We start from the raw sequence: 22,910 nt of genomic DNA, 5'->3' as shown, positions 1-22,910 counted from the left end.
AGCCCTAACATCCTTTGAAGAACAATGGTAATCTTATCATAACTAAGATAAGGCAACTAAATAAAATGTTTTCTCAACATCTCAAGCACATTTCATGACTCTTCTACAGTTCAGAAAACATTAAATGCTGCTTCAACGGTGTATACTGTGAAGCACAAGACATCATCTGACCTACAAAAGGCTGTCACTCACTCAAAACATTTAAATCATGTTGACATTTGAGAAAAAAGACCATCAGCCTGTGAATCACTGCTATCAAAATGAAATTTCCTTTTATCTCTGTGTAACTCAGAAACTGTCAACATGAGAGAGAGTTCACTGGATTTGAGTTTCTCTATTTGATTTCTTATTATCTTACTGACAGTTTCAAGAAAGTCCATTCACAGATTTCTCTCCGTCAGTGAGCATTTGTACAGTGGCCACATTACACCAACGTTGTGGTAACAAATATTCAAAGCAGGAAATATATAATGGAAGCTGTGGTTGCATTGCACAGTAAATAAAAATGTTATTGGGATTTCTCACCACTGTGGTTAACCACTGGCATCATTCATTCCTTCCAGCAGAGATGTGTGTTCATGGGGATGATGATGATTGTACACCTACTGTCTCCATGAAGAATAGAAATCTTCAGCTGGATTTACAAATGAACAGGACGAACTTAAATGTTAATGTCTGAAAGGTGATGATGATTGCACAGACGAAGATTTTGGATATGAGGGTCCACACAATGAGCAAACTGATTAACACATCTGAAGATAATACATATCATTAGAAAAAAATGGTTTACCTTTTTTGATCATCACAGAGCCATTTGAAAGTAATTGTGGTTCTGACTCAAACTCATATACTGTTGTGAGAAAATGAGCTGTTTCACACAATGTGTTGACAATAATGACTGTTATTTGATCTGTGCCAAGAAAAAAACTTTGAAAGAAAACTGTGCTAAACTGATTTTAGGATTGCAGCGGCACACCGCTTCACAATATACCATGGTATGAAAATTGACAGTTATCAAACTATACACATTCGCTTATTTTATGGTATTTAATTCTACCATACTAATGTTAATCTCCCTCTGTTTTTATTCCTTTAAGGGCCATTGTAACTGATAATAAGAATAAGAATAAGAATAATAAAACACTGTGATACTCTGAAACTGTAACAGTAGTTTCTGAGATGGTTATCCTACCATGACAATCTCATACCATTGCAACCCTAACTAGATACAGATACATGCACATATGTAATAATGCCACAATAAGCACACATCTGAGAACCACAGAGCGCCCGTAATATTGAGTAGGAGTAGCCTATTACCATGAACATTATCATAATGTCCAATTACCATCTCATGAACCCCCTGTGAACCCTGAAACTGAGGTGAACGGGGGATCCGGGTTGTTTAGGACCATGAGGAGCGCAGCGCTGAGTGGGGCGCCCCTGTGGAGGAGAGCATGGGAAAGGAGTAGTGGAGCGTCGTTTTCTTTCGCTGCGCGCTGATCCCAGTGATGCTGCCGCTCAAGTGTTGCATGCTGAAGAGTGCCGACGCTCTGTGAGAGAGCTTTGGCCCCGATAGGATGAAGGCTCGGTCTGTGCTGGGAAACGAGGGGCAATGAAGATGAAGATAAGAGTGGTAATTATGAATGAGAGCTGGAGGGAACATCACTGTGATGTCCCTTTGTTGGGGGGATTGCTGTTTTTGCTGCTCAGAAGTGAGTAACAGGCTGAGCTGTGCCATTAGTCTACTGTGACCTAATTGCACTTTGTGGTATTTTATTTCCATCTCCTGCTGTCTGTTTCTCATTCCTTTAATTATAAAAATAATCCTTTAGGAGCGACCTGTTTAAAGATTCTTGCTGTTTTGGCAAGGGGGGAGTAATTGTGAAACATGTTGAATTCAGCAGCCTAATGCTGTTTTTTGCACCGCTCTCTAAAACATGTTGACAGAGAGAGACAGAGAGTGTTAGAGTGGCACAGCTGACATTTCATTTGCAGCCTTACACTGGGAAAGAGCAGCTGCTGTTACTGAGTTGCTTAAGCTTTGAACGCTGACATTTAATTAGCTGTGAATTCTTGACCAAAACTGGAGCTCTGAAGCTTATTTTCTAAATCGAGAGCTCTGGCTTCATGTTGCTTTAAGGTCTTTTTGAAGTTTTGTCTTTCACATGTCTCACCAGTGCCAAGGGGTGAGTGGCATCATCATCGTCACCATGGTTACCAGTTTTATGTTGGTGTATAACAGCAGCTCTGGTGGCAGATCATCTTCCTCGTCGGCTTCATCGTTATCGTCCCACCGTTTAGGCCGTGTTCCCCCCACAAGAAAGCCAGCGAGCACACAGGCAGTCCCAACATCAACGCTTGAGGGGTACACAGGTGTCATGGATCAGAAGGTAAATTTGCACCATCTGTGCCCTGGGAGACGATTTCGTAGACAATGACGAGGTTGCAACTGGTTCTTCCTTTAAAACATGAAAGTTTTTCTCTTATTTCATGCCCAGACTGTTGTCTGATTTTCATAAAAGCTACTAAAGAAACCAGAAGGAAGACGAACACCTGTATGATAATTTATTTTATGAAACATGGCATGTGCCATCATATTTTGGATGTCTTTTCTGAATAGCAAAACCAAAATCTTCCCAACTTCCAAATAACTGAATCATGCAGGAAAGGTCGAACCTCAGCTTGGTTGTTTGTTCCAGCAGAAACGATGGTGGCGTTTGGGGTGAGGGATCAGGTTCTTCTCAGTGCATTATGTGTCTGTGTGGAAGGGTGAGTGGGACTGAGGGAGCAGCATTATTGGCTTGTATTGGAAGAAGCACACGGACGCCAGCAGTGGAGATGTGACTGACAGTAGCATATGCGGACTTTGTCGTACCAAACTGAGGAGAAAAACTGCAGAAAAAGGAGCAGTAAAGACACTTCAAATATCTTGATATTGTCTGGGATGTGCTTTTTTTCAGTCACTGCATGACACACAGTGGCTATAACTTAACATGACAGTAACCTTACTCTCCTGCAATTCTGCAGCAAGGAATCTTAATTCACTCATTGCATTGGGACACATTTGTGAGTAACATGTTTATGACATATATATCGAGCACCTAGCCCTGGAAAATAACGTTGATTGCCGTGACATTTGGGTGCATATGTAATACACACTGCACCTAATCTGTATGCTCCTGTCATCGAGGTAAAGCAGAGAGACTGGCAATGTAGAGTTCAGGTATGCACTGAAAATGTTTTTTTTGAAGCTTTGGGCCCTGGCCTGGTTTCAGGGAGGTGTTTGTGACTTGTGTACTACATTATGGCCTCACAGCTGAATCTGATGTTCAGTTTGGGTAATGCATTAATTATTGGTATATTTTTTGCATTTCATTTTTATGTCTGTAAGGTACTTAAGTTCTCTGTTAATTGAAATCGTGTAGCAATTTCTGTTAATGAGGAAAAGCTTCACAATAAACAGGAGTTTATTGCAGCTTTATTGCCCCCTGTAAGGCTATAATAATATCAATTAATCTGTTAAACACTGAACTCAAAAGGCAAATTTACTGTGGCAGTACCATCTCTAAATTCTCTCTGTAGTTTACTCCGTTTCTTGATTCATAATTAATGGGTCCACCATGAAATATTTAGCGACAAAAGCACTTAAAAGAGGATGGATTTCTTCTCGAACAGCTACCCTAGACATCAGCGCTGTAATCTTTTGGTCATATAAACGCCACAGTCAGTGTTATTGTAATGCAGAGGCCTATCAGTCAGTCCGAGGACAGTGTTACAGACGGTTCATTCAGATAGATAGATGATTCAGACAGCGTCTTGTCTCCCCTCAGTGAGAAAGATGCGCAGTGATGCACAGCAGAGTGGAAAAGACATTATGTTGTTCAGGCAGCACTAGCCAGGAGAGGATTTGGAGGGAAGAAAGTGATGGCTACAGTTCACCTTTCTGTGATTAATGATCAGTGACATGAGAGTTTGAGAGCGATGCTGGCTTGGACAGAGATTTCATCCAGCTGAGGCTTCCTTGAACTCTGTTTCTTGACTTAGCCATAGGTTCAGGGCTCCTCTGAGATATTGTAACCCTCATCAGAACCCTTTAAAGGCAATGAAAAGGAAACATTCATCTACATACTCTTAAGAGAGATGAGAGGCAGCTGGAGTTTTTTTTGCGGTGCAGGCACTTTATAATGCAGTCTTTCCTGGCCGTCAACCTCTTCCTGCTTGACGGCTGATTCATGATGGGTCCACACTGCGACGTTTTCGTACTGCTTAGTGTCACTCTGCCCCCCTCTCCCATGGGGGCTTCCAGCTCTGCTGCTGCTGCACCCTCAGACAGAGCCAGAGCAGACCTGCTGTAGGATCTGTGGCGTGGGTGGATCAGTCCGTACTGCTCACTTCAGGGTCATCTGAGGTCTGCTGCTGGAGGGAATCTTGGCTTTGACACACACACACACACACACACGGGGGTAGCACATATTCATAGAGCATGCATGCAGAAAACCCCATGCAAATGCCCAGACTGGTTGTTAAAATTTTATGCCCTCATCAGAGCCAGGGATGCTTGAAAATGTGAGGAGAGCTCTGTCTAATGTGCTTTTTTATGGCTCTTATTAACTTCTGTGCATATCTCGTTTGCATGGGCTGTGATTTCACTAAGGTGGGTGGTGGGCTGTCGCTGCTTCGCTCATTTATGTCTCACTTAAGAGGATGCAAAAAAAAAACAAAAAAAACCCAGCACGCATTAATCACTAAGACCGTGCTGCTTCATGTGGCTGAGGGTTAAAGGCTAGACATTTGGCTGTTCCTTCAGTGTTTTCAGTGCTTAATAGTGATATGAACACAGCAAGAAACAGAGTTGAAAGCCACAAATCTATATACTGTGAGATCAGACTTCAGAGATACAGTGCACTGCATTTATGTGGAGCGACTGGGTAAGAGTTTCAGTATTCATTATGTTTCTCTCTGTCTGTCTTCTGCAAAGTCTGCTCCTCTCGTGTGCATTTCTGTTCTTTGACGAGTTACAGCAATTAGAGCTGCAGAGTTGAATAGACCCTTTCAAACACACGCATCCGCATACGCATTCGAGTTTGAACACCTAAACAGACAGCCGCTCCCTTCTTCTGCTTCACCCCTCGTCTTCTCTCCCTCTGATGTTTGCAGTTAAAGAGATGTTGACCTTTGAAGAACTGTCAGCAGAATCAATCTACAATGGCCTTTATGTGCTCTAATCACAAAGTCTGTGTGAGAGCATGAATGTGGATTGTGTGCCTGTGCCAGTTTATGATGTACCTACTTATTATGGGCAATACCTTTCTGTGCTCTGACAGCCTTTAATGCAGCCAGCCATGGAGAAATGGGTGCCATTAGAAAGTCAGCTATGCATCCTATCTACGCTGACTCCTTTCTAAAGTACAATTTAAGCTGTCTTATAAAGTATGTATGTTAACATACAGCCTACTTAATGGATGAATTCCCCGGATATGCAAATTTTAATTCCACTCAAAGTAAGGGAGCACCCCTGGCAAAACAGATTATATTATCCAGTATCACCCTCACATAACCCAGATTGCTAGTCATGCTCACATACCTTAAGGTACCATTTATACATGGTATTAGCATGTGATCAAGAAACAGTGTCTGGATCATGAAATCCAACGCATGGGTCTTTGCATTGACACCTGGTATAAAACGTGATCTGGTCCGCAGCATGATCAGATTCCATGTGCTGCTAACGAGGCTTCGTCTTCTGAGATACAGACATCCCCCCGTCTCTGTCTGAGGTTGACTGGATAAAGAAGAAAACAAGCGCCTTGATTAACTCGCCTTCATTCCCTCAAATTGAGAACAGGGCAAGTTTTTGTGACTTGAATGTGTGCCACCAGGAGGAGCTTAACGAGACGTCAACTGTCAGGAGGATTTCGGTGTAATTAATTGGCCTCGGCTGAAAGCAGCGCTGATCATTAAACCCTCATGCCACACAACAGGTGCCACTCATTGCACCTCTGCTCTCAGTTGAGCCTAATTCTGCACATTTCAGAAAGTGTACAGTTACTGCTCTGATAATGATCAGCATCTAAGTAATTTGTGGCTCTGCCAGCCAATACAGTCTTGATGTTTCCTCCCACAACTGTTCATATCAGAAGTTTAATATGTAACATTCCCACATCAAAATGTCTTAAAACAACTAGATATATGCAATATATTTTGTCGAGCTTAAACTATCCCCAATGTTTCCAACAATGTTCAAACCCAGAGAAACACAGAATGTTTGGTTGCCTGTCAATAGTGCCGTAACCCCTTTACCCCCTCTAGCTGCTATAACATCTGGGGAAACTCTGAAAACACCAGAGAGTGGGGAAGGAGGTCGGTCGATGAATATGACTAAACATAGCAAGAATAAATACGTAACCTCGTCTGTGAACATCAGTTCTTCCTGAGTCACATCAGACAGATTTTTGGCAACGGTGGTTGTTTAACAATGAAGACACGTGATCCCATGCTACTTCACAATGTCATCAAACTCCTTTAACTGTGCATTTAATGAGTAAAGTTGGAGATATTTTATCTTTTTTAAATATTGTCTATATAGCTAAAGCCTAAAATAGCTAATTCCTCTGTGCCATAGATTTCCACTGATGTCCAAAAAGCAAGTAAAAACATGAATGAGCCTCACTGCTGCACTGGTCACATGTGACGAACATGAGCCCTGTAGTTTGTTTGGAGTCAGTCCCTCATACGTCAACCTTTCAGAGATAAATACTCACTAACACAGCAAATCTCATCACTGCAGGTGTAGTGTCCCACAGTGGTGATTTGTGCATCAATAAGATCTGTATCAATGCATTCTGGGATTGTTAGCAGAATATATTGAACATGCCATGGATGCTACTTTTTCCTGCTCCACTCTGGCTATTTTTTGAGGGCATCATTTTGTACAGAAAAGTCACTCTCAGAAGTCTGACGCTCAGTAAATATAGTGCACTGCAGGGTAAATAGGGGGTGATTTCGGACAAAGCCACGCTCTTTTCATTGGATTTGTTCACAATAAAATGCACATAGAATAACATCAGCCTTTTCCTTTGAAATCATGGTTAATAATGACAATATAGCCTTTTTTGTTCTGTGCTAATGACTCCTCTGTGACCTCTAAAGCCTCTGAAGTCTTTCCCCCTGTAGGTTTGTACTCTCTCCTTCTTAAACTGACAGGGGTGCAGGCAGAGGTTGGTGGATTGGAGGCATATTGGAGGCTTTGGTGCAATATTAGAGGCTGACTGATGGGGTTTTCTCTGAAAGCAATTATGATCCTGGGTCCCCCTGGGAAGCATATAAACAGGATCATACTGATGAGTCTGGAGTCAGCGTGTTTGCGGTAATTGACTGCTCCATCTTCTTCTTCTGCTGTGCTGAACACCATGACTTTATTTTTAACGCTATACAAAAGAAGAACCTCAACATACACAAACATCCATGGAAAAAACCCTCAATGTCACACACAATATGCCTGCTTTCTGAAACCCCCCCCCCCCCCCCCCCCCACCCAGCAAATCCCTCCCTCTCCAGCTGGCTACAACAATACATGCAAAATGTAAAATAATAAACTAATAATGAAAAAGCAGGAGGTGAAAAGTGCCCATATTTTCCTGAAATGATCCAACTTTCCTCAAACCAGATTCCATCAGATATAAATTAGATTTTCTCAAGCGTGACATCTTTCAGTCACTTGGCCTGAGAAGGGGGATTTGCTTTTTCAAATTAAATTAATGGCACAGGCACGTAAATGCAACAGCTTTTTAAATATTCATAGAGCAGGCAGCATTTTCTGGTTTTACACTAAAAATGCATTTTAAACGATTTGGTTCAATCTGTCTGTTATGGGCATCGCTGAAAAAATTAAAAATTGAGCCTCATAAATTCTCCCGATCAGGACAAGACCTGAGCTTGTGAATCACAGTAGAAGGGGCCGATTTACATCTGTCACATGTGGGATCTAAATTTGGATATATTTTGGCTTTTGTTAAATGCTTAAATGTGCAAGATACTAAAGAGAGAAGGAGACATTTGTAGGGCTCTGCCATAACCAAGCTTGGGATGTTTTCATCTGAATCATCCCTGACCCAGAAGATGACCTTTTGGATGTTACATGCCCAGAAATAATGAAAGAGACTGTATGGCTGTATGTTCTTCATTCTCATGTCTCTCCAGTGGAAAATAAATCCCCTCAAAGGAAAATCTACAGATGGAATCTTTTTGCCGGCTGGTTATACAGGATATGATTCACTTTTGCTCAGATTTAGTTTATAACCAGACAATTCCCAAACTGACTGAGTTTAGCTAGAATGGAGGGAATTGATGATACAGGGTGACTGACAAGCATGAGACGTAAAATGCTGCCTCACACAATTCACTTTCTTGAGTTATCCCTTCAAATGCATAGCTCTGTCGCAATGAAACACCAAGCCGGTCAATTACTAAATTTCCCCGGTGTGGGATCAATAAAGTCTTATCTTATCTCATTACCAGATCCAAAAGTAATGGGAAAGGGTACAACAATGTCTTGTCCCTCTCTGACGAGCATTTTGAAGGAAAGGTCAGTATTATCAGATTCATTTAGAGTCCAATGATGTTTCATCACTGGTCTACCTCTCCTATATGGCTTCAGAAAGCTCCTTCAGTTTAACAATGTTTTATTTTGTTCTATCAGTCAAATAGCTGATATTTTGCCAGCGTACGTATACTTTTAATGTTCCCCATAGGAGCCCCTGATTTGTATCTGGAAAGACATTAGTCAACATTAAAGCTTCATTATTTAAAATTTGGTCACACTTCTGAAAAGGTCAGCGTAGATGTCATGTCCTACAAGCAGGTGTAAATTCTCTGAAATGTATGTACAGAGGTGGAAGAAGGATATTTAAATCTCAGGGGTCACACAAACATAACTGTGCAGTAAAACTCTTTACAGCAGAGGACATTTTATGATATATAAGCAGATCTGGTTGATGAGCGATCTAGTTCAGGACGTGAAGTACAATTGAAATCCCCCCCTATTACAAGAGAGTTATTATCTGTATTTGGCACGAGGAAAAGCCATAAATAATATCTTCATCATCCCAGTTGGCAGCATAAATACTTGCCAGTTTCAGGTTTGTTGAGGAGTTTTCCAGAGGCAAAGATATATCTGCCGTTCGACACATTTTTGCCTGCTTCAAAGAGGATGTCTTCATGAATAACTATGGCTGCGCCTCTGGTCTTAGAATCAAATCTAGAACGATAAATTATCCAATTTTTATGTATCCTTCCAATATCTCCGTTAAAATGATGTGTTTCCTGCAGAAATGCTATACCTACATTAAGTTGCAGAAGGTGGGTTGAAATTTGGTTCCATTTCCAAATATCACTCTCCCCTTTACTATTCTATGATGTCGAGATAGCTTTCCCATTACTTATTCTATTCATTAATAGAAAACATACAGTATATGGCACCAGACCCAGAACAGTCAGTAGTGGGTGCTTAAAGTGCAAAGTAATTATAGGATCTGTACTTGCAGTTGCCAAAACCTTCATTAAACACAGATTACAAAAATAATGATTGCATAATAAAATGTTGTAGCCCTCCCTCTTCCCAATCTCCCAGACTTACCCAGCAAGGTGCAGCAGAACCTATAATTTTGCTCGAGGCAATACACTCAGTGGTAACTTTAAATTAAAGTGAAATAGAACAAGTCAGTATATATAAAAAAGCCTTAAGCAGAAAGAAAGCGGCAGCATTAAAATGATGTTACATTAAACAGCTTCTGTATGTGACAGACATAAATTGCACCCATGTATTAATCAGAAAAAGAGAACAAACTTTCATTATCACCAATGACACCAAATTAAGACCAACTACAGAAGAACAGATAAAGCTGCAATGTACAATGCGACAGAGTGTAACGTAGCTACTCACAGCCCAACCGAAGTCCAGGCACATTTAATGGCATTTTAAAACACATCAAATAAACTGTTCATTTTGTTTGTGGTATGCGAAGGCTGTGTATTTAAGCATGATCAGAGCCGAATTTGAACCCTCTGAATGTGTTAACACATAAACCATTAAAAAGACATAAAGGAAAACATCATTCAGCAGCGTGCCGGTCGGTTCGTGGGGCTGCACAAACACACGTGATAAGTGCATGTGGAGACGTCTTCATGTCAGCATGAGTCCCGCCACGGCGCTCTTTAATCCAGCCGGCATTGCATCAGGGTTCACTCTCATAATGCCTTTTTGTATTATGTTTATCCGGAAAAAATGGACTGCTGTTGAGGTTATGCATTATTGATCAAGGTAGACAGCCCTCTATCCTCATGATAAACTGCAGATTGAATGCGAGTGCAGGAGTCATCAAGTGCACAAATGCTAGTTGGCTCACAAATTAAAGGACCATTGTGTTAATTCAAGGTTGAATAACTAAAAATCTACCTGTAATGTGCAAGACATCACACTCTTTCATTTATTCATGCATTCAACAGTCCGTGGGGTGCATCTTCAGCTGTCTCCATTTGAAATAGCCTCGATCTGATTCTAAAAGCCCCTCTCAGTGTGATACACGGTCTGAAAGTGGCTATTTCCCAGCGTCGTCAAGCTGTCAGAAGCTCTGGGAACAGGCACTGGAGCTTCAACATCACTGTCAAGGACACTTTTATTATTTCACAGGCACTTTAAACTACACTGGCCCTGCAACCTTCAATTGCCTTTTACTCGTTTAACTCATTTTCTAACTTTCTAAATGATTAAAAGTTGCTCAGGAGTAATTGTTTGGACAGTGCTGAGGGGAAAATGCATTCTGTTGTACGTAGAAGAAAAAACAGCTAAGAGCTCTGTGATTTTTCCCAGCCAAGTCAGGGTGGGTGTGTTTGTGCAGTGAAGCGCGTTATTCGCTCCAGCTTACCTGTTACTGAGGGAGGGGGTCTGCGTACAGAGAGTGCAAACACACTCCAACAGGAAATGGTTTGTTTTGGGCAATGCACCGGGGAACAGAAATACCTGTTCCTGCATAGAGACTGTGATTGTGTGTGTTTGTGTGTGTCGAGGGGATGACAACTGGGTTTGTTTCTCGACACTTTTCAGACAGCTGCAGACGCTTGCCAGACAAACGTGCGTATTAGATGTCTGTGGTCATATCGAGCTCTGCACAAAGATTTAAGTGCATCCACAGACACCACCCACACACCTCCACCTACACACATGCTGTACAGATGCAGAACCACACATACACATGAGGCAATCATTCAGTGTGGGGTCACAGAGATAGTGGAAGAGTATTATAAATATAGCAGTGGGAGCAGCACAGCCTTCGGCGCTGGTAATATCACCTGTATGCGCACACACACACACACGCGCGTGGACTAACACATACTTTCCCACCTCAGAACCTGATGGAGTGTGAAGCTCAGAGCACAGTTCAGAATGCCAATGTAGCTCCCTATTAAGGTTGGGAATAATTCATGTGAAGAGCGTCTGGGTTTTTGCTGTCGGACCATTCAATCCGAGCTTCCCTTTTTCAGCGTTGAAAACCTGGCTGGACACAACAACATGAATACCTGGTCAATATGATTCAAACCAGTACAACAGCCCGGCAATACAGCGTACCTTTACAAAGCTGATGTACGCGAATGATCTGGTGATGGAATTGGATTTTGTGTAACGGAGGATGTTCTTCTTCTACTGTACATGCATCTCATGTTACATGGAAGGCAGCATTGCTCTGAGGCTGTTTTTGACTGAATAAATGTACAGGCTTATGTGTATTCATGATTTCCCTACAAAATCAAAGTACTGCACAGAATAGCCCGTGCTCGACTGTCAACCATGATAATCTGCAGTGCATTTGAATAATAGGATACCTGACAGTGCAGCCCATTACCAGTCTAGCTGCTCGACTCTGTGCCAGTTACACTTTATTCTGGTCCTACTCGGTTATCAATGTGTGCGTGCTCGATGAGAAACTACATTAACCTGTGAATATAAATAGAAGAAAGCCTGGAATTAAATCCCAAAGTTTTGGCTTCTTTACTGGAGATGCTTTATATCGAGCCTGAGGAAAGTGTGCAGTTGTACAGACTGTGCTGAGCTCTTTCAGGGTCATGGTTTTTTTTCCTCTTGGCAGCCAGATTTTAACATCAAACCAAGGATCTCTGCAAGTAAGACTTGACCTTGATAGCTGCAGGTTACAGATTCATCCCTTTTGCCTTTGGCTACTTTGGCTGTTGCTACTTTACCTTTTAGCTACTTATAGTGGTGTGGACCTATGGATAGCGATGTCAGTCTTTCTGACATTTCCTCTGACACCTCCATGAGGCTGATTTGTGGTTTTGAGTGAAATATCTTAACAACTATTCACTGAACTTCCATGAAGTGTTGAGCAGACCTTCACGTTCCCCTTAGTGATCCCTTATCTTTTCCTTGAGTGCAGTTCACAGGTAAATTCAACACGCTTAACTAAGTTGGTGAGCATGCCTTCTAAACATCATTCTATTAGCATTTTCATTGTAAGCGTGTTAGCATGGAGCATGCACCTTTTATGCTGCCTCTCAGACTGTGTTATATACAGTAATCTTTTAGAGGTTTTTAGTGGCTGACACACAAAACTGAGTCTCTAGAGAAAATGTAGTGGCTTAATAAGACTACACTCTTGATTAAAATGACCTTTTACAGCCTGTCTTCAGTCTTCTCTGAAGGCAACTGCAAATATTTCTGACATTTAGCCTTTCACCTCTACAGCCTCTGAAGATGCACTGCAGGACCTGTGCCCTGGTGACCAGCTCTGGCCAGCTAACTGGGAGCAAGAGAGGTGAAGAAATCGACCGCTCTGAGTGTGTAATCCGCATGAACGACGCTCCCAGCATAGGCTACCAGCAGGATGTTGGCCATCGCACAAGCCTGCGTGTCATAGCTCACTCCAGCCTGCAGAGGGTGCTGCGGAGCCGACAGGAGCTGCTCAATGCGAGCCAAGACACGGTGTTCATCTTCTGGGGACCGAGCAGCTGCATGAGACGGGATGGAAAAGGCCAAGTTTACAACAGCCTCAAGCTGCTAAACCAGCTACTGCCCAAACTGAAAGTCTACGTCATTTCCCGGATCAAAATGCTGAAGTTTGATGAACTATTTCAAAAGGAAACAGGGATCGATAGGTAAATGTTCAAAGAATCAGTCCTGTCTTTGTGAGGTTTATTTTGATGTGACCTAAATGTAATATAAAAATCAAAAGATGGGCAAACAAACACAACTCTTTTAGCTTAAGACTTGCACTGAAGAATAATTTCTGAGAGCTCCAAACACGGTGTGTTATTAACAGGATTTAGATTAAAACTTGCCTGTTATGTCTGGAAGGATTTTAAGGGATTTGATTCATACCAAATTCACAGTTGTCCCACTAATGCCAGGCTTAGGGAGAGTATTGCGTAGTATTTTCTTATATAGCATGTAGTAAGACATCTACAGAAGTGGCTCAACATCAGAAAGAAACACTTCAATGCCATTTGAACTCTTCCAGAAGCATTGTGCTCCCCCGGTCAGAAAACAATATGGTGAGTAAGCACAACTCAGTATCTTGCAGCGGGAGCACAAATTATTTACTGAAAGGGACAAATTAAAAACTAGGGCTTCAAATGCAACAGACAGAACACTGATAAACAACGCTTGCACAACAGATCCAAATGCTGTGTAGTATCGGAACGGCTTTCAGGAAGAAGTGATGATGGAGAGTGGCTGGATGCTGGGTCCTAACAGACTCAGCCTGCCCTCACGCTGCCGCTCTGCTTGGCAGCATTAGTATCTTTATGCAAGGAAGTGCCACAGCTGCCAAGCTATTCTCGCTTTAGTAGGACATTAGCCTTAGTGCACAGCCTCACACGCATATGCTTTTTTATGAGAGGAGGATATAATAAATGTATTCAGATTGTTGTGGTCTTGATGCAGAGACACAACTTACATAAAGATAACAGGACATCCCATACATCAATAGTATGTAATAAATGTCATATATATATGTATATATATTGTATAGTAAGTCCCTGCAGAAGCTGTTCTGTTGAGGTACAAGTTCCTGTGCTACAGAAAAATGGCTGACTGAATATGAGCTTACAAAATAAGAACCAAACATCTAAAGGCCTCCCGACAATCCATCCTTTCATATACTGATTTGCATGTGAACCGTAAACCTCCGGGAAGATAAGAGGATGTTGCCTTTGAATGGAGAATCCAATCACATCAGCCTTCATGTAAGCATATTCATGTCAGAATAAATGTCATACTCATGGATATTTCCTATATTGTTGTGTACAAGGCATAGAAACAAAGACAGTCCTTCTTCAATCTGTCATTTCGCCTTTAAGTGTATTTATCTCTGAAGAGATGATTGATCCGATGAAACAGAATTATGGCTTTATAGCTTTAATCTCGTCTCAGTTTGAAGGAGCCAGTACTCCCGGTATATATACATTACATGATTGTGGAGTCACTAAAAATTATGACCTTGCCTTGCCTTTCAGGAAGAGTTCCAACTCCTGGCTGAGTACCGGCTGGTTCACCATGGCCATAGCCCTGGAGCTGTGTGACAGGACCAACGTGTTTGGCATGGTGCCACCTGATTTCTGCAGGTACAGTCAGAATCAGATCATTGTTTAATCCAAGACTTTAGGTGCACAGATATATTGATTCAACTTTGCACACAAGGAGGAAGCAACAAATAGCACGATTATGTGCGATTGGTACTCTCTCAGACTTTGTATTTGCTTAGCAGGCCAAAGGCAATAACATTTTGTTCAATTATTAAAGTTTATTAACACAACTTTCATTTACTTATATTTTAAACCTGCGTTACATGATTTTTGGCCACTTGGGGTCAGTAGAAACCACGTGGAAACCTCTGGATCAGAAAAATGAAGCCAAAGTGGAAATGCCAAAAATGCGGTTCCTCAAATAGCCAGTAGAGGCTGGCTCCAAAAGCAAGTTAGCCCCATAGACCCCTTTATTAAAAAAACCCAACCATACAGCAGAAATAAACATTTTTACAATTTGGTTAGAAAAAAAAAAAACGTTGTTGTTGTTCTTGACAACTGTACGGCTGTGAATTTTTACATAACTCACTCTTTTGAGTTATATGAAGACTTAAAGGTATTGGACATGGCCACTTTGATTAACAGCTAGCTGCTTAGTTTCAACAACCAGGCTTCATTCGGCCCCCCTCAACTCCACCCACACTCCACCTCTTGCCCACAATGGCTCCTCAGAAACCTATAGGTGACGTCAGACTACATCCATGTTTTATGCAATCTGTGGTGGAAACATATTTATTATGACAGCTTTAAGGAAATTCGTCTTGCAGCCTGATGAAAAAGAGAACATTAAAATACAAATAACACATATAATATACAGTAAATATGTAAAACATATACTAAGTCATTTAGTGTTGTCTTACTGGTTCCTTCACGTGGGGACATGTTCTTAAGAAGTCCCACAATGAGACTCTTTGCTTGAAAGAGTTCATGAGTTGTGATAAAGCTTTTAAAAAGTGTCAGAGCCTCTGAAATCTTGTCTTTATCATCTTCATTATCTTAAACTCAACTACTTTTGACACTGAAAATCAGAGAACACAAAATCATTAACCATAATGACACATATCTCTGCTTTTATTGTCCGTTTCCGAGCAACAGTGTTCACATGACTTGAAATACCTCAATGCCAAGAATATGGTGTCCTTGAGATCAAAGATACTATCTCACAAGTTTCATGCGAAGGCGTCGTACATTTGAATGAAATGAAAAAAGATGATCCCAGCTTGTTCATTATTATTGTAGATAAACTACCTTCAGGTTAACTTTCATGTACTAATTTTCAACAAATGGCAAAAAAGCCTTTGACTTTTTAATTCACATATTTATTTTAAAAAAAAAACATTATACTGATTCATACAGGGAAATAAATTGGTAGGGAAATCCCACCAAATAACAGTAAATGATAATTAACAAAAAAAATACTACAGAGGATTTTTTTGACTCAAGACACGAAGACTTCAACATTATAAGCAAACATTTTTGAGCAGTCGCTCTGTAACATCCTGCGTGATCTGTTGAATTATACATCCAAGACACCATCGAAATCCCTTATCCTCAGGCCTTAAGTTTTCAGTTTGTCACTTCCTGTTTGAGCAAGTGGGCCAAATAGTGCATGAGCTGCAGCTCCACTCTGTGATTTACCGTGTGCTGACAACATGGGTGTGTTTCTGCATAAAAATCTTGTCTAGTGCATCTTTAATGGTGTCTTCGACTTGTAATGACAGTATAACATTTTCCTCCCTGCAGTGAGAACTTCAAGTGTCTTTTATTGCCATGAGGGGTGAATGACTGTGATTCTAGTGCCAGTGGAAACATTCATCTTGACATTCTTACAACAAAAATAAGATATTTCACTGAACTGGTGTAAAGTACAGCGGTTTAATATGTAACATTCTAGGTCATTGGAAATGGAAGAATGATTTAGCTAACATTGTTCTCTACAAGGCACAAAGGACAGTCTGACACATTTGGATATTCATAGAAAAATTGTGTGCGGATTGAAGTGACTCTCATGTGGCTGAGTCTTCCACTGAGCTCGCTGTGACCGCGAGTATCAGAGAAATAAGATGGTGTATAATGAACACATCTGTGAGCCCACGTTCTTCTGATCTTTCTGTTTTTCTTTGTTGCCGTCTCCATCTTCTTCCCTGCTGTGACTCGCTTCCTCTCCCCCACCCTCATCTCTTAATTATCACTCTATTTCCACATCCCTCCCTCACACTTTGACTTTCATGCCTTTTCATGCTTTACTCCTCTCTCTTCTCCCCTCCCCGGCTCCCGTGTAGATCCTCCTCTCATCCCTCTGTGCCGTATCATTACTATGAGCCCTCTGGGCCCAACGAATGCTCCATGTATCTCTCCCACGAGAGGAGCCGGCGAGGAAGCCACCACCGCTTCATCACAGAGAAGACGGTGTTTGCAAACTGGGCTCGAACCCTCAACGTCCACTTTTACCAGCCAGACTGGAAGCCCGCTGCTGTCATCGCCAACAAGAACAGCTCATACACTCCAACTCCAGCTGGATCCTGAGATTCACTCCAGAAAGGGTCCCAGAGGTGCAGAATATGTGTGTGGACAGCTTCCAGTGTGCAGCCTCCCTCTCTGGTTGATACGTGAATGCTTGAGACAGCAGTAGGACAGAGCAAACCACTGTTGTGGCTGTTAGCCTACTGCCTAAGCAGCTTGGCACAATGGGATCACTGCATAATAAGCAGCACAAAGCCTCAACAATGTTTTGGAAGTGTAATTATAATAGGATGAATTTAATAGTGGAATCAAAGCCATGGAGCTTGCCTCAAGTGTGTTTTTTTTACTCTGTGTCGAGCTGCTTTAATAACACTCAAGCTGTCAGAGAGGAGACAGGCAATGAGTCAGTACACCCCTGCAATAACTGCAGTATGATTGATTCATTTTCATAAAACTGAAAACACATTCATTGAGGACACTGAGGTCATGTCCTCATTGTTTTTGAGACAGTGACAGTTTTATTGAGCTGTGGAGGAGTTTATACTTCACACACAAGTTAATCATAGTGACATTTTTAGAGTCACTATCTTTGATTTTTTAAACACTTTATCTATACATTTATCCAGTTTCAAAACTACTATATTCACAATACATACGACAACACAGGCAAAAAGGTGTGACAGTTACAATTGCAGACACCTCATATTTAGGGTACAGCCTATTCATACTGTATATGTCAATGACAGAACAAGCCCATCGTATTGCAGTATATATCACAAACATGAAGGAGTATACTGCAATAAATTCAAGGATTCATGTGAAGGAAATAGGCTTTTATCAGAGCCTATATATAGAGTAAGGTCTTCACATGTCTTGTTTTGTCTAGTTATACAATTAGAAACAAATATAAACAAATTAACAAATGGCCACTTTGGAGAATCTGACAGCAATGAATATTTGCCATTTTTGACCAATCAGTTAATGTTAATTAATCATATTAATCGTTTCAGCGCTAGTTACAAATATATGAGAACACTTCAAATATTAAGACGCAGCAATGATTTAAATAGATGCAGGACCAGAGCATATGGTCCATTAGTGCTGATGACTGGTGACATCTGGGACAGCTGGCGGATAGCAGAACTGGAATTTATGGACGCATTTTCTCCTGTAAAATAGAGACACTAACTTCCAGTTTTTTAGAAAAAATAATTATAATTACTGATAGAAAAGACTGCTGGAATGTAGTCTTTGTGCAGCAGATTTGTATTCCAGAGGAAGGCTGAGGAGCGCATTTAGACCATCACCATCATGGGATACCCAGCTCGCTTTGCCCTGGTGCCACTTTTACGAAATGACAGGGGGCCAGTTAATAAACAAACATTAATAGTATTTAGCAGATAAATGAATAAACATCAAACCCTTATACATAATCTTTCTTTGAAATCCTTTACTTTCAAGTTAACTGACTTACTAACTTATTACATAAATTGACTTGGCAGAAGCGTTGACACTAGAGGCCTTTATGACTGTAAAATGTAAATGTAATGTAAATGCTTTGGTCACATTTGCTAGAGTTTATACAGCATTAAACATAGTTGGAACCTCTTCTATTATACAATCGCTCGAATGTAACAATGATTCATAAACCATGAACATGAACTGCTCCTTTTAGGGACAGAATGAAAAGCACATTTAACCTCTTTTAGTGTGAAGTACATATTTATTGGATTAGAAATATCCTAATTCTGTGCAACTTTTGTTCCTCTTCAGCTTGCCCTCCTGTGGAGCTCACCATCTGATCCTATTGCACTTTGCACAGTCTGAAAGGTCATCGCACAAAAATCAGCCTTCAGCCCCTCCTCACTCCCAACCCGCTGCATACAGATGCGTGGTCAGGACTCCTTGGCATCACTTTTTAAGGCACTGAGTACCCCTTTAGCATCATGTTTTAATGTGCAGGGTAGTCTGAAAGATCTCTGTAGATAGACTGTTCTACTCCCAACATGTCAAATGATGAAGTCCACATTTGGAGGCAGGTGGGGTGGCTGGATGGGTCGAGTGCAACACTTTCACCCAGGAGACTGGGGTTCAACCAAAAGTGAGGGTTGATTTCTTTTGCAAGTGAAATAATGTCTACATCGTAGATATTTTAAGCCAAATCAAGGTCTTTTCCTAAACCTAACCAAATAGTTTTTGTTGCCTAAACCTAACCAAAGGGCAACTATTTCACACGAAGCATGTGTAAATTGTTGTTCTCAGCAAAATTTATTTTGTATTTGGTGGGTCGCCTGGCAAACTATCTGGCCCACAGTCCATAAGTTGAGCATCACGCACCTGCACAATGTTTTGGTTGCTGGGTCATTTAGATGCTTCAGACCTGTCCAGAAGGAATGTGCACGATGGAAAAAATATGGCCATTTCAATTCAAATCAAGAAAAAAAAAGAAAGAAAAAAGTTAGAAACACGTTTGTCAACTTTGACAATTAAAAATGTGTTAAAAATATCATCTTCAAACCACAATTAGGAGTTTTGTTCACAGAAGTGAGATGCTTGATCTGATTTCATTGTACATACTTGTGTGTAAAAATCATGTGTAAATATAATCCTCCTAAAACCAAATGTAGACTCAGTCCAGATTAAAGGGGCATGTTAATAAGACATTATTTTGTTGTCTTGCTCTGCAGCAGATGGCCCCACAGAAAAACCCATGTGTCTGATACTCTAGGCCATGATTTGTCCTGTTATTAAAGCCAAATGTCAGAACAAGCCCTCAAAGGCATTCTCCCTGACTACAGAGCAAGTCAGCCTCTGCAATAGTGATACAAATGATTACATCAAAGTGTCCTGAGCAGCCTCTTCAATCCTGACCCACAGGCTTCTGTCTCAGCCTCTTCAGCATACAGAGGGGAGCTGGCTGTTAGCAAGGGATTATACTGTGCCATCCAACCTTATCTCCAGGGTGAGGGGAGCAGGGAGACTTTTGCAGAATTCAAGATGCGCTGTCCTGCAGAGGGGGCTGCTAAAAAAGCCACTGACTGCTGTCTGTTCCTGTGTTCATTCAGATTTTACCATGAAAGCCTGTACTCAGGTGGAATTTTAATGTTGTAATGCTCTCAGGTGCTCTGAGAAAAGCCCATGCGGTGGTGGGGTGTCATGCTAAGTGCACTCGCTGCTCCTGAGATCTGCATTGTGTGCTCTGCACACCAATTACTGGCGCTTCAGGTAGAAAGGTTGGATTTTAAAGGCTTCAAAGGACAAGCTGGCTGCAAATGAGTCTGCCCTCTGTCTTAAACACATGCTGGGGGAATCATTGACCTTGGAAACCTGATGAGAAAAACAATGATACTGAGGTGCTTTGGGCAAAATTGAGACCTAAATATTTAGGCTCTTGATGTATGATATGAATTTTCTTCTTCGTGTATTTATACATTATCAATTTCATTTGTTATTGACGTGGTGAATGTGATCTAAATTGACCAAAACCTTATTAAAGCAATTGTTTGAAATTCTGGGAGATGCTGAGAGTTCAAGTCTATACGGTAAATATCAAACACGAGTACCGGCAGCTGGTTAGCTTAGCTTAGCATAAAGACTGGAAACAGGGGCAAACAGCTAGCCTGCCTCTGTTTGAAGGTAATAGAGTCTGCCTACCAGCACTCCTTCATGCTAAGATGAGCTAACGGGCTGCTGGCTACAGCCACACATTACTGAACAGATATGATAGAGGCATCAATCTTAGTGGTGGTTTCATAACTCAGTATGTTTTTGTGTATCCTGCCTGACATTTCCATTTTTAGATTATTATAACAGTCAATGCAGTATTCTGTGAAGTATATTTGAAAATTTCAAATGAAATACTTGTGTTTTGCCAGATGCTACCCCTGCCTTTAAGATTCTTTTTCATGGCATTTCTGCTTTATTCGATAGTGATAGCAGAGAGGATCTGGAAAGGCAGGGGGGAGAGAGAGAGGGAATGACATATAGCAAAAGTTCCAGGCAGGATTTAAACCCAGGCCGCTGCGGTAAGGACTAAGCCTTGATATGTGGTGTGTGTTCTACCAGGTGAGCTACAGGGGTACCTGCCAGATCCCTTTCAGTGATTTTCCAGCAGCATTCAAAACAAGACAAAACAAGCTTACAGCTCGGCAAAACTGATCAGCTATGATGACAAAAACAGGACTAATCATCTAATGCTAATTCCACATCACTTCATTCTTGCACTTGTGCAGCCTTGTACTGAACGGAACAATGTGACATATTAGATGATTTACTGATGCAGTATTAATGCAGCTCTCATTGGAAATACTTCAGCTTGCAGACAGAAAGGTTTTAATGCAGGTTGACAGCAGTTTTAGGGCTGATTATTCAACATCAGAAAAAGTGTGAAGTATACTAAATCCTTTATATTTCCTCAAGAATAAGTCTCAACCTAATCCCAAAATTCTTAATTTCCATTAGCAATGCTCCAGTCTCATGTGTGTTTAATATTCCTAGACATCCCTGTGTGTTTGGCCGTGACACCTTTGTAAACAGAGCAGCGGGATACACTCACACTTTCATCTTCTCAGCAGCAATTTTGATTGCGGCGCGTGTCAGACACACTGTAACCACATACCTGCTGCTGATAAGCCCAGTGTCTGAAACCGCCTGAGTTACAGATCTGCCCTGTTTGTGAAAGGTATCGTGGAGCTTTATCAGTAAGCCTGCAAAAACACCTTAATCGAAGAGATAAGATGTCATGAATGAGCCCTCTCTGATTTATAATGTATCACTGAGTAACCCCAAACTTTTACAAAGTCAAGTCTTTTTTATGGCCAGAATCCAATAAAACAAGTCGTTAAAATGAACCTTTTTTAATGTAAAAACAGGATATGTGTCATGAGTCTGCACTGACACCTGGTGGTGTCGTGTATCTCAGCATTTTCTGTTCATGCATCCACAACCTGAAACCATGAAGACATCAGAAAAAAACAATTTGAAACCGTGTGAATGGTTTAGAAACAGACTGGATGGTTCAAGGCTGTCTTCTGGCCTTGGTGGCTTAGTGCTGCTACATTCTTTTATCTTTATTCTTAAGTCAAGTCAGTTTTATTTATATAGCCCAGAATCAGAAATCACAATTTGCCTCAAGGGGCTTTACAACCTGTACAGCACAGCATACCCTCTGTTCTTAGACCTTCGATTTGGATAAGGACAAACTCCTCCAAATAAACCTCTTTAATAAGGTAAAAAAAGATGACTGTCTTATCAATCATATGACCATTTTTAAAATCACTAGCCACTTAATTACAGTGTCAGTAGTAAGTCTTTTATTGCTTGCTACAACTATTCAATTAGATTTAATTAAAGGTGAAATACTATGCTGTATGTAATAATTGGCCACCTGTCAAATTCATACTCCAAACAAATGGGGGGCAGCATATCACCACAGTAACCGATAACTGCTGCTAAGTGTAGCTGCCGTTAGCTAGTTAGCTCAGTTAGCCGTGCAGTTAGCAATTCTATTAGCTGACTCTGCCTGGACAGGTAGCGAGGAGGGTTCAGGTGGGGACAGGAGAAGTGAAGGTGAAGCAGAATAGGAGCGAGCGGGTTTCAGTAACAGCCCAAGTGTCAGCAGTACTGTCACAGACCTTTAAAAGGACTCTTGTGTGTAAAATAGATGGAGTTGAAAGACCCCATCTGTAGGGTTTGAATAGGTCTGACTTTAGCCAGTCCTAGCGGTAGCTTAAAAAAGACACTATGGCAGATAGCGTCAAAAGTTTTGCATAATGAAACTTTTCTGGAAACTGGGTCAAACAATCTTAAACCATTAACAGATGTGACTAAAACCACAATTGGATAAGGTTGGT

General features: G+C 41.2%; 1 protein-coding gene across 1 annotated transcript; it reads left to right on the top strand.

The window, feature by feature from the left end:
- Window positions 1–1,434: 1,434 nt before the first annotated feature.
- Window positions 1,435–19,492, top strand: st6galnac5b (ST6 (alpha-N-acetyl-neuraminyl-2,3-beta-galactosyl-1,3)-N-acetylgalactosaminide alpha-2,6-sialyltransferase 5b). Its single transcript, XM_076726070.1, has 5 exons — window positions 1,435–1,636; window positions 2,181–2,393; window positions 12,758–13,167; window positions 14,527–14,634; window positions 16,878–19,492. The coding sequence occupies exons 1-5, from the start codon at window positions 1,616–1,618 to the stop codon at window positions 17,119–17,121; spliced, it is 996 nt and encodes a 331-aa protein (XP_076582185.1). The 5' UTR covers window positions 1,435–1,615; the 3' UTR covers window positions 17,122–19,492.
- Window positions 19,493–22,910: the final 3,418 nt, after the last annotated feature.

The sequence above is a fragment of the Chaetodon auriga genome, chromosome 3 (assembly GCF_051107435.1).
Source record: "Chaetodon auriga isolate fChaAug3 chromosome 3, fChaAug3.hap1, whole genome shotgun sequence".
Classification (NCBI taxonomy): Eukaryota; Metazoa; Chordata; class Actinopteri; order Chaetodontiformes; family Chaetodontidae; genus Chaetodon; species Chaetodon auriga.
Note: the sequence above shows the minus strand (reverse complement) of the source record. Positions and strands in the feature narration are given on the sequence as shown.